Genomic DNA, 16,089 nt, shown 5'->3' with positions numbered 1-16,089 from the left:
TGGTAACGTTGATCCACTTAGCACTATAGCACATGGGGATGGGATCAAGGAATATATGTCTTATTGTTTAACTATATATATATGATCGAGAGATTAAAGAAAGGAAAAGACGTAGTAGATTTAGCATTTGGAATGATCGAGAACATTTTGCCTTTGTTTTTACAATTAAGAAATGTCATTAGGTACCGGCCAAAAAAAAAAAATGTCATTAGGTATATGCAAATAGTCAAAAGAGAAGGTACCTAGCTAAATCCAAAAGAGTTGTAGGTCCTTACACTAAAACAAAGGGATGAAGTAACGTTTACATAGATCACGTCGTGGGTCATATCATATTGAATGTGTGCATTAATTACATACTTAATATGATACAAAAATGTAGTACGATTAAGTTTATTAAGGTGACTGAAGAGAATGAGTCGGTATTGTGATTTTAAAGATGTTTTAAGAATTAAGGGGAGAGAGATGAACCAAAAAGAGCTCTTTTTGGTGCAAAATGTGTAGTGAGAAAGAAAGATCGAGTGAACCTGCCACCCATGCATGCGTCAATATTCCACCATATACAAACTTTAAAGTGATCACCATCTTCTGCTGTCACTTCCACCATATAGAGAAACAATGATTAGGTTTAATCCATACTCCCCTGTCTTTGTATATCACTTGATGAGGTACATATATATATGCATGTCAACTTCTTCGAAAGTGCGAAAGTGCGCAAGTGCACTAGGCTTGAGGCTACGCATGCAATTACCAAACCACCAACAAACACATTTATATTCGCATGCAACATTTGCATAAATTGCATCCCAATATGGGCCATATGGCTAGCTATATTCTTTTAACTTCTGTGGTCCTTTTAGCTTTTATTAATCCATAAATAATAAAAAGTAAAAAATAAATAAGAACTTTCAATATAAGGGACTAAGAGAGAGGGTAGCTAGCTAGGCAAAAAGTAGTGGTTCAAAGCAAAGTGTGTTCAGATCAATGTCACGGGAGGGTCTTCAGTCTTGTGTGAAGTTAATGTATCTGGTTCCCATGTTCAATGTGGTTTGGAGTCACATGACAATATGACATGGTGGTGTGTCACAGGTGGGTTCTGTTGGAATTTGTTTTTTTAGAATTTGGTATTAATATTTATTGGATTTTGGATGGGAAAAAGTTATAAATTAACTAGGAAACCTACAATATTTTTAAACTTATATTCTCTATGATCGGTGCTTAGGATAGTCGACTAGGCATGTGTTAGTGATATCTATTAACGCTTGATATACATTACTGGTACATTTTGTTTTTGTTTTTTGTAGAGATTACTGGTACATTCTTTAAAGCTTAAGCTTTTAGGGGTAGTGATTGCAGAAGTTTGTTTGTAGTATTGGGGTTGTACGTGTGGCTCTACTCAATCATTGGTGTGGTGTAGTAAATTTCACACCGAAAAAGTAACTCAACAATCTACAAGATATAAGTTGAGAATTCACTATTAAATAATATTAAGGTTTTTCTAGATAAGACTCTACAATTAGAGAGGTCCATTGGACCTCACTTCACCAGGATGGTGAACCTAAGTGATTAAGTTAGGGATAATATCGATACAAGAGTCTTATTAATAATGGGCTACACACGATACAAGAGTCTTATTAATAATGGGCTACACAAATATATTTTTACTCTTTGTGTAAGTTGGGACTGCACGTGAGGGAGGTTACGTACAATTGTTAGCCATGAGTTCATGGTGTACTTCACAAAACATGTTTATACAAAGTGAAATCTTGGATTCTATAGTGGGTTCAAACTGAATGTTAGGACTCCATCTGTCTCTATGAGTTAGATTTTCAGAGTCTGACAAAAAAAACAGAGATTTTATGAGACATTTTTACACTTAATTTGTGATTTATATATGATGACACAAACGCTACATCATGGAGTCATATATATATATATATATATATCTCCTTATATCTTTCCCTAAGTAGTGATCACATTGTGTTCGATTGATTGTGGATTAATTAGTTCCTAAAAGTTAGGCACAAACCCTTTGCCACCTTTATTTACTAGTTGCACTCTAGAAGTTCAAGTTCAACCTATTGACGCACCTTAAAAGGAAAATTGGAAAAGCACCAACCATTTTGCTAGTTTTACCAAATACCAAATATATATAATATATACTTTCAATACGGGATGCCAGATCTCAAATTTGTCAAAATTTGGTATAACAGCACAAACAGCTCTGAATAAATATTATTTCCACCCCAAAATGTCAAACATATTAGTTCAAAATTCTCAAAACTTGTCAAAAGTTGGCACAAATAATTCTCAAAATTGTCAATAATTTCAGTAGTTCACCATACCCCCTATATACCCAGTGACCCACATGATCTTTCTGCAGGACCAAATTATCCTCATCCCCCTCTTGTTTGAATAAAATGAAGCAGGTTGATTATTCATTGGGATTTTCCTACACTAAATTGCAAGAACGAATATAAAATAATTATAAAAAAAAAGGTCAACAATTTGTGTAACACCGAAAAGGAAGCAGAAGTCATCGGCCAGCCTCCACCTGGGGTTATATAAAGGGCCATGATTCAGTTGGTATTACATATATATGTATGCACGTTTTGGAAGACCCTTTAAGGTGCCAAAAAGGAATTTAGTACGTAACGACCATAGAGAAAAGAGAGAATTGAAGGAAACAAAAAGTTTCACACAGACACATTTTAGTAACATAAATCCTTGTGCTTTGTCCTCTTTATTAGGCTTCTCTTGCTTCCAAAAGACGGCCATTAATATAGGAGCTATATCTCTCTAGCTAGCTAAAACTCATAATTGCCGTTAATCAAGGTAACCATGCATTAATGTTGCTGCGATTTTGATGGAGTTTCCATACCATATAATATATGCATTCATGTTAATTGATATCATATATCCTTTAATTATGTTAATTGATTAGATCTTCTAATTAACAAATTAATGCAAGTTTTATGTTTTAATATATACTTATGATATATGGAGTTATTGCGTTTAATTATATGTGCTGTTAAAATTTGCAGGGTGGTCGAAAATGGAGATTAAGGTGGGTCGGAGGTGGAGGCAATGGGATTGGTTCCTTGGGGGATTGGCAATGTATGTGGTGGTGTTGTTTCTCTTGGCTGGTGATGATGATGATGGAAATTACGAGAAGACCCCTGTGAGGTTCTTCCTGATCTGCTCTCTCTCTCTCTCTCTCTCATTCTCTCTTTTTCTTTTCTTTCAATTCATGATGATCATCATGTAGATTCCATAACATAGGCAAGAGGGTAAAGCAACCTCTGTCTTTCTCATCTCTGCAAAGCTAGACTTCATGCAAGGGCATAATGCAGGCATGAGAAGAAACAGAGAGTACTGCATAATACATTTTCTCTGTAATGGCATGGTGAAATGAACTCTAAGTCTGAGCTGCTAATAACTGTTATTTTTGGCCTATAATAACGGTCTTGAATTTTTCTGCAGAGGTCCAAAATATATAGTTTTTTTATTATCTTATATATTGCATTAAATGCTTTTAATATATGTTCTATTTCTTATGCTGTCAAATTTTTGTATTTTTCCATGCTGTTTTTCGGGTGATTTTTTCACGATCAGTAGAAGTAGTTGAGGTCTTCATCAACATATTATTGTTCTCATTCAGGCTATATATATATATATATATATTATGGCACATATTCATTGTCTTGTAACAGTACTTCATGATGATCAATTGTCTTTATCTGTCTCGTGAGTCATAACTTACAGGAGTTTGTAACTCTCTCTCTCTCATGCATAGGAAATGTTATATGTTCCATAAATTTTGACCACAAAGTACGTTATGCTTTTTTTTTTTTTGGCCACTATAGTACGTTATGCTTTACCTTTTAACAGAGGTCACGGTTTGGTACTAACAATTCACAAGACAACATAAGCTTATTTTATATATACACACGTATATATTAGAGAATCACAAGAGAATACTCTAGGACTCTGAATTGGCCCGGGAGCACGAAATTCGATTATAAATAGAACGAACATACATATACATATAATAAAGATATTTGTCTTTTGCATGGTGGTCATGGTTGATGTTAATCATGTTACTGATGTATGTTCTCTAGTTTCTTTTTGTTTTTGGTTCAACGTGTATGTTTTCTAGTTAAAAGGTCTGCAAATAAAACACTATAAAGGTAATGTCTCAATTCCATGTTATATTTTCATAATATCAATGTAAATCATATATACATTTCGACAAGCCAGATACATTCCATTTGATTAATAGATACGATTAACATTTCATTCTCAAAAAAAAAAGAAAAAAGAGAAGATAAGATTAACATTTGTTAATTAATTGTCATCCAATCATACCTCAATCAGAAACTCCATTAGATCTTAATCATAAATTGACTATCTTTACCAACCTCCACATCATTCATCATGGCTTGATCATCTCCATTAGTAATTTGGTTGTCTCGTTAATTATTACTATTGTCCTTTTTCCTTTTTTTTAGTAACAAGCATTTGTATACATTTGGTGATTTGCACGCTAAAAAAAATATAAAATTATTTTTAATTTTTTGACTAATTAACAAAAATCTCACAATATAATATGTTAAATTGTTTAATGAAGAAATTTTTTTTAATTATTAATATTCATAACCGAACTAATAACTAATAAGAGTTTTTCAATAAAACATATTTAATGTTTAATTGCAGAAGGGCACTAAGGAGCATTACTGGAGGCCAATATGGGGTAACAAAGACACGTAACCGGGTAAAATGCATTCCCTACCTCTTTTTCTTCTTTTACTTTTTTCCATTAATTTTTTAATATATATGTAACTCAGATGTCAGATATTCGATTAGACGTCAAAATTAAGCTTGACCAACAGATGTCCATTAATTGGTGTCTTTTTCTGTTAAGGCTGAATTATTTATGTCCATTCTGCTTCACATGTGAACATGGGTTTGGCCTAGAATTAAGCTGCTCTTCATTGATTGACCATTCACCATATATATGTGTTTTGTGTGTTTCAGGTGGTGATGGATAATGGGCTTGTCCAACTCACTTTTTCTTATCCCGGTGGAGACGTCATTGGAATAAAATACAATGGAATTGACAACTTACTTGAAATCAACAATGACCCAAATAATAGAGGGTCAGTAATAACTACACTTCCTTATTCGACCAAAAAATAGATAAATAAATAACTACACTTCCTCGGTTGGTTTCTCCAAGGCTCCAAGCATGCAGCTTGGTGTAATGTTTTTAGTAAAATATTCTTATGCTTCCCAAAAACTTATAATTGAGATTGAATCGAAAACAAGTTAATTTCTTAAATTTTTATCATGGTTAGAGGTTATATTTGCACATTGTTTGAAATATATCCAAATGTCTAGGTACTGGGACGTTGTTTGGAACAATCCAGGAGAGAAGATTAGTATTGACAAGTAAATCCTCTTCCTTCTCTACTTGAACTAAAAATTATTTATACTTTGAACTAAAACTATGTACATGATTCATGTCCAGATTACAGGGAACAAAATTTAAGATAGTTACTGTGAGGGCAGACCAATTAGAAATTTCTTTCACCAAAACATATAATGTTTCCCTCTCGCATGGTGCCACAGTTCCCTTAAATGTAGACAAAAGGTATGACCTAAACCTTTAATTTGTCAATTAGAGATCAAAAGAGTACAGTGAACTTAAACTTCATGTAAATTCTCTCTAACTTAGCATTAAACACTTCGCTGCAGGTACATATTGCAGCGTGGTCGTTCTGGGTTCTATGCATACGCCATATTTGAACGCCTTGAAGGGTGGCCGGAGGTGAAGATGGATCAAATTAGAATTGTTTACAAGCTTCAAGAAGCCAAGTACGTAGAAAATGACATAAATTATTGAATACCCCGTCACATATTGTGTCGGGTTCTAATAAATTGATAAATCGCCCGTCATATTATTATTAGAGTTCAACATAATACAAGGCATATTTGCATATAAAACTTGCTTATGTTGATCTTTGCAGATTTCGGTACATGGCGATATCAGACAACAGGCAAAGAGTCATGCCAACAGCCAAAGACCGTGAAAATGGTCAGCCTCTTGCATATCCTGAAGCTGTTCTTTTAACCAATCCAAGCAATCCTGACCTTAGAGGAGAGGTACTACTGGCCCATCCTCACTTTAACATTTTTTATTTTCTTACTTTTATTTTTATGCTCTGTGCCTTCACTTTTCTAAGTCCCGTGACATATTTAATGGGGGTTGTAGGTGGATGACAAGTACCAATACTCAACCGAGAACAAAGATAACAACGTTCATGGTTGGATTTGTTCTGACCCACCTGTGGGCTTCTGGATGATCACACCCAGTGACGAATTCCGTACAGCTGGGCCCATCAAACAAGACCTCACCTCCCATGTCGGCCCAACCACCCTTTCTGTAAGCCCAACCCTTCTAGCCCTCTCCAATCCTATATGGGCCAAATCCATACCCATATCAGTGACAATTTTTATTTCTCAAAATTTACATGACCCAGATGTTTGTTAGTACCCATTACGCTGGAACGGATGTTGGGATGAAATTCGAAGAAGGTGAGGTATGGAAGAAGGTTTTTGGGCCTGTCTTTGTGTATCTTAATTCAGCTCCAAGGGCAAATGAATCCACACTCTGGTCAAATGCGAAGGAGCAGGTAATAATAGTACATACATTGACATTACATTTGAAGGCAAGACTTGTATTAATGCTGATTCAACTTATTTGTAAAATATGACCCTAACTCTATGGTTCTTATTAGATGCTTGAAGAAGTCAAAAACTGGCCATACAATTTCACTCAATCCGAAGACTTTCCTAGCTCCGATCAACGTGGATCAGTCGCCGGCCAATTACTTATAGGCGACCGGTATGTTCATTAGCACTCCAAGGCTCAACCTTTTTTTTTTTTTTTTTTTCTTTAAGGTAAATCTATACGTGAAATGATTAAGTTGTGTCTTGTTTTAGATACATTAATGAGAGCCTCATTTGGGCAAGTTTCGCTTATGTGGGATTGGCTGCACCTGGAGAGGTCGGATCTTGGCAAAAGGAAAGCAAGGTAATTCATGAGAGAAATTAAATTTTTCCATTTGTTTTTGCTACACCTAACCAGTTTGATAACATTTTTGTTATTTCCACATTTTGCTTGGAAATAATCTGGTCAACATTTATGGTAAATACATTCCTTTTTTTTGTTTTTTGTTTCTTCTTTTGCAGGGTTATCAGTTCTGGACTGAAGCCAACAAACAAGGCTATTTCCTCATTAAAGATGTTCGACCTGGGAACTACAGTTTGTATGCATGGGTTCCCGGCACCATTGGGGATTACAAATATGAGGCTATTATAAAAATTGAACCAGGTAATATATCTACCTATATATACGATCTTTTAATGTCTTAAAATTTGAGAGAACAAACAAGCTAGTATTGCTATGTATCTTTCTTTTTTGGTCCAAATGCCCAAATACTGAATGAACTACAAAGTAGTTGGCAAATTTTATGATAACATATTAATGTCACCGACTTCTACATGCAGGTAGTGAAATCAATCTGACTAATCTCACGTTCGAACCTCCAAGAAATGGTCCCACTTTGTGGGAAATCGGCATCCCGGATCGCACTGCTGCCGAGTTCTACATACCGGATCCAAATCCAACTCTTATGAACCAATTGTACAACAATCATCCAGACAAGTTAGTTCTCATACAGCACTCATTTTTCTGTTATATTATCAAACGTACTGTTCGGCAAGAGAACATTTTTTCCATACTTAGATGCTTAACAATTTGTTTATATGCTCGAAATATTGCATTGCTTACTGCAAGTGAATTTTTGCAATCAGGTTTAGGCAGTACGGCTTGTGGGAACGTTATGCAGATTTGTACCCTGACCATGATCTCATCTACACCGTTGGTGCTGACAATTATGGTGACGACTGGTTTTTTGCTCATGTGACAAGGTACTTGTTTGACCTGACATAGTAATGTCTCTATTAATTCATTAAATCTGTAAAGGTAGATGTTAGAGTATCTAATTCAAAACTAATTGGGTGGAGTGGCTTAGGATCTTATATACTGGTATGCAAGGCTTCACATTAATTCTCGATGTGAGATATACTTTCAACAGTGGATCATGTCTCTCTAATCTTTTACTGCAGGAATAAAGGAGATAACACATATGAAGCGACCACATGGCAGATTCTATTTGAACTTAATAACGTGACAAACACCGGAAATTATACACTCCAATTGGCATTGGCCTCAGCCACTGCTGCAGAATTGCAGGTATTGTTTTTGCAAGTGACATATCATAAATATGATTTTTTTTCGAATAAGAAAACTTTGGTCAAGTACTCACTCTTTTGGCTAATTGTGTTTGGCAATGTGTTCTAAGGTTCGGTTTAACAACTGGAGCACCGAGGATGCTCATTTTACAACAGGGCTAATAGGGAGGGACAATGCCATAGCAAGGCATGGAATTCATGGTTTGCATTGGTTGTTCAGTGTAAATGTACCAAGCTATAGGCTACATGAAGGAAACAACACCATCTATCTTACTCAGTCAAGAAGCCTGGGCAGTTTTAATGGAGTCATGTATGACTATATCAGACTAGAAGGGCCTCCAGAAAGTTGATCATGCACTGACCAAATGCATATGTTCATGATCATATTGGTTCAACCCATATATTGACACAGCTCACTAGTAGTGATACACATGTTTCTTCTACAACAAAGTTATACAGATCTCCATTTCACTGATATGTAGTGCTAGCAGGGCCCAAAATACAGTAGCTAATCTTACCAAAATCAATCCCATTCTTTGATTTTCTAGTTTTTGTTTACAAGATTAGAAACTAGGCAAAAATCAGTCCCATTCCTTGTAGTGTGTATATTTCATAATGAAATTTGTTGTTGATGATATTGGAGTATATCAATGAAGGGTTAATTTATTTCTCCTGTACTTTATTTCTTCCAACCATGACATTACCCAATATTTATCAAAAGAGAGGGGAAAATGAAACATTAGAGAGGTTACTCAGCCAACTCTAAAAGAAATGAGAACAGAATGAGAACAAAACAGAGAGTACAAGGGAGAAGTTAAAATGAACTCTGCCATTTTCATTCAATAATCTATTTGGTACAATAACTAATCGATCACTTAAATACAAGTCCTGAGGCTGATTAACTCTTCTAGTTCACTAGACTCTCTTTGCCTATGAAGCACCGATACGGATACGGATACGGAGATACGATACGACACGACACGGCGATACGGCAAATTTCTAAAAATTAGGATACGATACGTCATGGATACGGCTTTAAAAATATATATTAATATATAATAATAAAAATATGAATAATTTAAAACATACTTTAAATAACATAAAAATTCAAATTCATTTAACTCAAACTCTAAAGACTTAAAAAAATCATCCAAATTTTACACATATATTGCATAGCTCTTCTAAAAATATATTACAAGTGAAACATATTGTTGAACAAAATTTGTAAATAAATAATAAATATTACCCAACATAATTTCACCCAAATTCATTTATGGAATGAGGGTTTTATTATTTTGGGTACGACCCATTCAAGATGGAGTACATCTCTTAATTATAGTCCCTTGACTCAAGGGAACACCCTTTGATTCCAAATGTAATGAAACCAACGGATCACTTGGTGAGTGTTTGGATTTCCAATGGATAAAAGACCCATTGAAATGGAATTTATTTGTGATTGCGGTTGCACCCGTATTTTAGGTTGCCTACGTACCCACTGCAGGATCAAACCACACGTAGTTCCGAGTTTTTTTGGGAATTAAATGGGTGAATGACCCATTTAAATGATTTGTGTAATTTGGGTAGGGTTTAGAGCCCTTGGATTTGATTTGAGAAATTAATTCAGGGACTTTTGTGTGTAGAACTAATTTCTGAAGAATTTGGGTGGATTTGATTTGGTGCGAAATTAATTCAAAGAAATTTATATGAATTAATTCCTAAGGGAACTTAGAGAATTTTGTGAATGAGGTTGAGTGTGAATTTTGCTCACATTGCCTACGTACCCATGATGGGATCAAACCAGACGTAGTTCAATGAAAGAATTTGACTTGATTGGCTTTGTGCCATTTGGGGTTGAATTTAGGATTTGAGTTTGAGAGATTTGGTTTTGTACCAATTTAAGAGAGATGGTTTTGTACCATTTGAGAAAGGTGGTTTTGTACCAATTTGAGAGTTTAAATTTGGGGTTTGGATTTGGTTTCGGTTTTGTACCAATTGAGAGAGTTGGTTTTGTAACAATTTGAGAATGTTGGCTTTGTACCAATTTAAGAGTTTGAATTTGGGATTTGGAAGAAAATGTGCCCATTAATATTTTTGTACCATTTATTTGTTAAATGACACATTTTTATAATGGGCTAACATGAATTTGGTTATGTGCCCACTAATTAATATCTTTGTATCAATTATTTATTAATTGATACTCTTTATATTCTTAATGGGCAATCCTACTTTGAAAACAAGCTGGGAGCATTCTCAATTAGGGAGCTAGCTCTTAGCCTTCGCGGGCCCAAGTCCAGTAGCTTTCTGACTTGGCTGGCCTGATGGATTGGACAAAAACTTGAGTACCACAGCACTACAGCAGCCAGGCTTTATGCCATTTTCCTTCTTGCTTAACTTGTCTTTGTGTACAGTAAACATTCATGCCAACTCTTTAAATGCAGCAGCCCACAATTGCTTTATCCTTACTTCTTGCTGTACCCGTAGGCTTGCTGCATGCGTGAGGTTATGTTGCAATTGAGTCATGCAACTTTTCTTTTTCTTTAGTTGCATAGCTTTGCTTTTTTTTTTTTTTTTTCCTTGCGGGCATTAATATAGCAACAAGAGATTTTTATTTCTCTTAATCTGGTTGGCAATTGAAGGCAGAGGAAGTAATTTCCTTTGTGAGGTTCAGCACAGAACCACCAGCTTGGAAAATTAATTTTGTGGGGTTCAGACCAGAACCCCCATCTCTTGAGAGATGATAGATTTATGGGAGGTTCAGACCAGAACCCCCATCTTTAAAAGAAAGAACACCGCCAAGGGCCACTACCTTGAATTTGAACAGCAACGGTCTTGCAGTAATTCTCTCTTCTCTCTGTACTTTCTCCTTCAGCTTTTCGGTGTCTTCTTTCCCCTTCCTCTCTTCTCCTTTTTTCTGAACCCCTTATGCTCTATTTATAGAGTCCATGGGAAGTCCAAGTGATGAGATCAGATGGAGATGAGATAACTCTCTCCATTTAAATTTAAACTCATCAGATAAGAGATAATTAAGCTTTCAGATAAATCCACATTATCTCATTTTTCAATTTGTTTTCATTTGAAATTAATGTGGCACATGGCATATGGGGATCTTATCTCAACCTCAACCTTTGTATTTTTTTTTGAATTTTTTTTTACGGTTCAACACATATATATTATTAATTAATATTACACATGGTATTGGGTAACATATATATTAACTAATATTACACATGCTACTAGGTAACATATATATTATTAACATATATCATTATATTATATTATTAACTAATATTATAGATGGTATTGGGTTTTCCACCGAATTGGAGAGTCAAGCAATAATATCATATAATATTATGCCACCGAATTGGAGAAAGTTAAGAAACAAATATACAAGCTGTTAATAATATAATATTATATTATATTACAAGTTTTCAAGTTTCCATATTAATCTAAACCAGTATAGACTACAGACTAAAACTGGGGACGCAGACACCCAAAGAGAAAACAGTAAAGGAAATGATCTGTACAGAAATATCAAGAAAAGCAGCAAGCCCACAAGAAATGGATGATTACGAACTGATCTGGAACAGAACTCGTCGGCGGTGCAGCGCAAGTCGATCTTTTGGAGTGGGTTTATGCGCATCTGATTTGGGTTTTCAATTTGGGTGAAGTGGGTACTGAATTTCTGCGCATCCAATTTGAGTTTCCAAGATGAAGAAGATGAAGTGGCTGAAGAACACTGAAGGATACCCGTGTCGAGAGCAAATGATACGCGTATCCAATGAGTCAAATACGTATCCGTTGACCTGGATACGTATCCAATGCGTATCTGTCCGTATCTGAAGCGTATCCGTATCCGATACGTATCCGATACGGGATACGGAACCAAAATGGCGTATCCATGCTTCAGAGCTCTTTGCTTAATGATTACAACTACATAACAGGGTCACAACTTTTTAACCGAATGAAGTGATTTCCTCCGCTGACAATGAATTGTCTGGACCCTTCCCAATCATCACTTTGATTATCTGCTTCATACTCTAGCTGCTATTGCTACTGCATTACTTTGGTTAATACTATGGGGAGAGAGTATCAACTTCCCAAACACTTTTCTACTATGTCAATCTCAATTGGTCGAATCAGCACTTGTTGGATTGAGATATGCAAATCAGCACAGATTTTGCAGAATAGCCCTTCAAAATTGACAGGCCCCTTCCACTGAGGGATTCTTTAAATAATTTTATTTAAGGGATCTATCATGGCCGCAGTGGCGGATCCAGGAATCGAACGTTATGGGGTGAAGATTAAGAAGCTCATGAATATTTATTTTGGGTAGAAAAAATATGATTTCTAGGTTGACACAGACCCTTTTGTAGATAAGCTCTTCAAATTTGATCTATAATATTAGAATCATAATCTGACATTGGAGGTTGAAGTCCAGGGTCTGCAGGAAGGGTAGCCAAAATTGCATCTAGCTCACTTTGTTTTGAACTTTCAACCACAAGACTATCATTTGATGTCGGAGAAGGTGACGAACTCTCACCTAATATTCTTTTAAAGGCTTAATTATCGATTTACCACCCAAAACTATAACTCATTCCCACTTTACCACCTGAAAGTTTTTTTGTCCCAGATTACCACCTGTAACTTACATCCATGTCCCATTTTACCTTGTTCCGTCAACAATTCCGTTAATGCTGACGATCTGGCCGTTAATGCTGACGTGGCGCGCTAGATGTGCGCCACGTGTCACATCATTTTTTTATTTTTTCGCATTTTTTTATTTTTTTATTTTTATAAACTTTGAAAATTCATTAAAAATAGCTCCGAACTCAGAAAAATACACGAAAAATTCCTACGGACTCGTCTTGACTAGCACTAATTTTCTATAAGGTTAAATTACCAATTTGCCCTCTAAAAATTTTCAAAAAAATTAGAAAGTCCAAATTTATTTCTAAAAAATTAAAATAAATTTTCCTCTATTAAATAAATTCTAGAAAAAATTCTAGAATTTTCGTAAACTCTTGGACAAATTCTCAAAAATATTTTGAAAAATTACCAAAAGCTTGTTTTAGAGAATTATTTCGAGACTTTACAGAAATTTTAAAATTTTTATAGAATTTATTTTATAGAGAATTTTATTTTTCTCTAAGACCGAGAGGTCTTTTGGGTAGCAAGTGTTCACGAGAAAGGTAATGTTAGTTTTTAGAAGACTAACGGTACAGACCTCATATTTTTTGGAGTTCGGGAGATTATTCTATGAATTTTCAAAGAGTCTAGAGTATTTTAATTTTCTAGAAATAAATTTGGACTTTCCAAATTTTTTGGAAATTTTTAGAGGGAAAATTGGCATTTTGACCCCATAGTAAATTAGTACTAGTTAAGACAAGTCGGTAGGAATTTTCCGTGTATTTTTCTAAGTTCGGAGCTATTTTTAATTAATTTTCAAAGTTTATAAAAATAGAAAAATAAAAAAAATCAAAAAATACAAAAAAGATGTGACACCTGGCGCACATCCAGCGCGCCACGTCAGCATTAACGGAATTGTTGACGGAACAAGGTAAAATGGGACACGGATGTAAGTTACAGGTGGTAATCTGGGACAAAAAAACTTTCAGGTGGTAAAGTGGGAATGAGTTACAATTTTGGGTGGTAAATCGATAATTAAGCCTTCTTTTAAAATACATCTCTATGACTATTTATAATTCAATAACAACCCCAATTAATAATTAACCAATTAACTTATACTACATGAAAGGAACCACATATCCAACAGCCCCAATTAATCCCAATCAACCCAACAACCCCAATTAACAAAAGAATTGCAAAAATTCAATTACCTAATAGGCAACGGTCCCAATTAACCCAACAGCCCCAATTAACCCAAAAGTCCCAAATCCAAATAAGAAATAAGAAAAACCTGTGAAGGGGCGGGAGGGAGTCGGCGAGCAGAGCAGGGGGCAGTGTCGCATCGGTCGGCGAGTCTGAGCGGTGCAGACCAGTCACTCGTTCTCCTTCAGTCTGAACGGCTTAGTCCTTTGCTGATTTCTCCTTCATTCTCGTGTCTCTCTTCTAATTAACACTCTGTTTTTATTTTTAATACACTTGCCAAAACGACGTCGTTTTGACAAGTTAAGATTTTTTTTTAAAAAAAAAAAAAAGCCCAACTTCATATCACGTGAGACTCTCTACTGTCTTCTCTCCTTCTCTTCTCTTTCAGACATTTCTTCAAACACCTTGCTCTGCAACTCCACCAACATCCATGGGTTCACGGGGATAGCCACTTTCCTCAAGCCTAGGATTTTTGGGTTCATGGGGTCAATTGATCCCATTGTAGATCCTCCCCTGACCATGGGGTCCATTTTATATTGTATTTTGACGATCTGAATTGTCTATTTTGTATGTCTCTATTTCAAGATCATCTATGGAAAAAATTAGACAAATCGAAAACCATTAAGATATCTATTTTTAATCAAATAAACAGATGAACATAATGTTTTCGATAAACACTTGAAATTGTGACCATTTAATCAACGGTCAAATAATTTTTGATTTACCTAATGTTTGACGATCCTTCAATGGAAGCAAAAAAATAATCAGTTTCGATCATCAAAATATATTGTAGAGTAAACTCTACAAAGAATCCCTTAAATAAGCTTATTTAAAGGATCCCTCAATGGAAGGCCCCATCAAAATTGATTCCCAACAAATCCAAACTTAAAAGCTTTAAACCATGATTGCTTGAGCAAGTACATATGCATGATGTTGGTTTCTGTGTCATATACCTTCCTAAATTGAGTGAGATATTGAGACTAATGCATAAACATATATATAGACCAATGCATAAACCAATGCATTGAGATAGTGAGATATAAGGTGACTTAGTTACCTTGATATATAGACCAATGCATAAATATATATATATTTATATATATAGAAATGATTACTCGCTCATCATAGATTGGGGAATTCTCTACTCACCTAACCACCCAACAACGAATTTCAATGATCGAAACCATCCATATTTTAGAACATCATTCAAAGATCACCTTTGCACAAAATCAGCCATATCGGAAACTGTTTAGCCAGTGTATTACTATCAACATCATTTCAACCTTATCTGACGAACTGTATTTGTCTGCAAAGTTTGAAGGACCAAATAATTATCAATTTGGCTGATTTTTTACAGGGACGACCCTTAAGGATAGACCTAAAAAGTGGACGGTCCCGATTATTGAATTTCCCGCTCTGAGGTGAGCGGGTGATCATTTCTGTATATATATATATATATGGTGAGCGAGATATCATTACTGTATATATATATGTCTTATGATTTTAATTTGTCACGTCTTTACAATAAAACAAGGGTGATGCATGGATAATGCCAATTATATAGATCACATTCTTTTACCACATTGTGTAAACATCACGTACATAATTTGGTTTGTTCAAAAATGTGCATGGCTCATATAGTTTTATTAATACATGATTCACCAAAAAAAAAAACAAACAAACTTTTTAAGGGCGTTTAAGAATTAAAGGGATATAGATGAAAGCTTGAAAATTTTGTGGTATATATAGTCAATGTATTTAATATTCCAAATTTTAATAGTGAAAAACTATACCTAATTAGGGAAATGTGCGCACATAAATAAGACTATATATGGTGAGCGAGTGATCATTTATATATATATATATATATGTCATGTTATTCAGAAGTGTCCAAGCTAGTGCATTAGTGCTAGGCTTGAGGCCACGCATGCAATTATCAAACCA

At 35.0% G+C, this 16,089-nt stretch overlaps 1 protein-coding gene and 1 long non-coding RNA gene across 2 annotated transcripts; one reads left to right on the top strand and one right to left on the bottom strand.

Moving 5' to 3' along the window:
- The first annotated feature begins 2,729 nt into the window (after positions 1-2,729).
- Positions 2,730-8,986, top strand: LOC147284200 (uncharacterized). The gene is made up of 17 exons (XM_086242843.1): positions 2,730-2,832; positions 3,042-3,183; positions 4,714-4,771; positions 5,035-5,156; positions 5,398-5,448; positions 5,528-5,650; positions 5,755-5,874; positions 6,027-6,162; positions 6,272-6,442; positions 6,540-6,692; positions 6,798-6,904; positions 7,003-7,093; positions 7,252-7,393; positions 7,570-7,726; positions 7,876-7,992; positions 8,191-8,317; positions 8,427-8,986. Exons 2-17 carry the CDS (start codon positions 3,053-3,055, stop codon positions 8,664-8,666), a joined length of 2,046 nt encoding a protein of 681 aa, XP_086098969.1. The 5' UTR covers positions 2,730-2,832; positions 3,042-3,052; the 3' UTR covers positions 8,667-8,986.
- A 145-nt stretch (positions 8,987-9,131) lies between these two features.
- Positions 9,132-12,866, bottom strand: LOC147284199 (uncharacterized). The gene is made up of 2 exons (XR_015122247.1): positions 12,234-12,866; positions 9,132-9,246 (listed from the first exon to the last, which is right to left on the bottom strand). It is a non-coding gene; the product is annotated as an uncharacterized LOC147284199 (long non-coding RNA).
- Between the last annotated feature and the right edge of the window lie 3,223 nt (positions 12,867-16,089).

This window comes from Dryas octopetala, chromosome 5 (genome assembly GCF_963921425.1).
Source record: "Dryas octopetala chromosome 5, drDryOcto1.1, whole genome shotgun sequence".
NCBI lineage: Eukaryota > Viridiplantae > Streptophyta > Magnoliopsida > Rosales > Rosaceae > Dryas > Dryas octopetala.
This window is presented reverse-complemented; position numbering and strand designations above follow the sequence as displayed.

Bases quoted from the DNA above. Each gene is read 5' to 3' on its own strand.
- LOC147284200 (XM_086242843.1), top strand. From the start codon at position 3,053: ATGGAGATTAAGGTGGGTCGGAGGTGGAGGCAATGGGATTGGTTCCTT. The intron at 5,875-6,026 runs GTACGTAGAAAA...TGATCTTTGCAG, and splicing joins TACAAGCTTCAAGAAGCCAA to ATTTCGGTACATGGCGATAT. The intron at 7,094-7,251 runs GTAATTCATGAG...CTTCTTTTGCAG, and splicing joins CTTGGCAAAAGGAAAGCAAG to GGTTATCAGTTCTGGACTGA.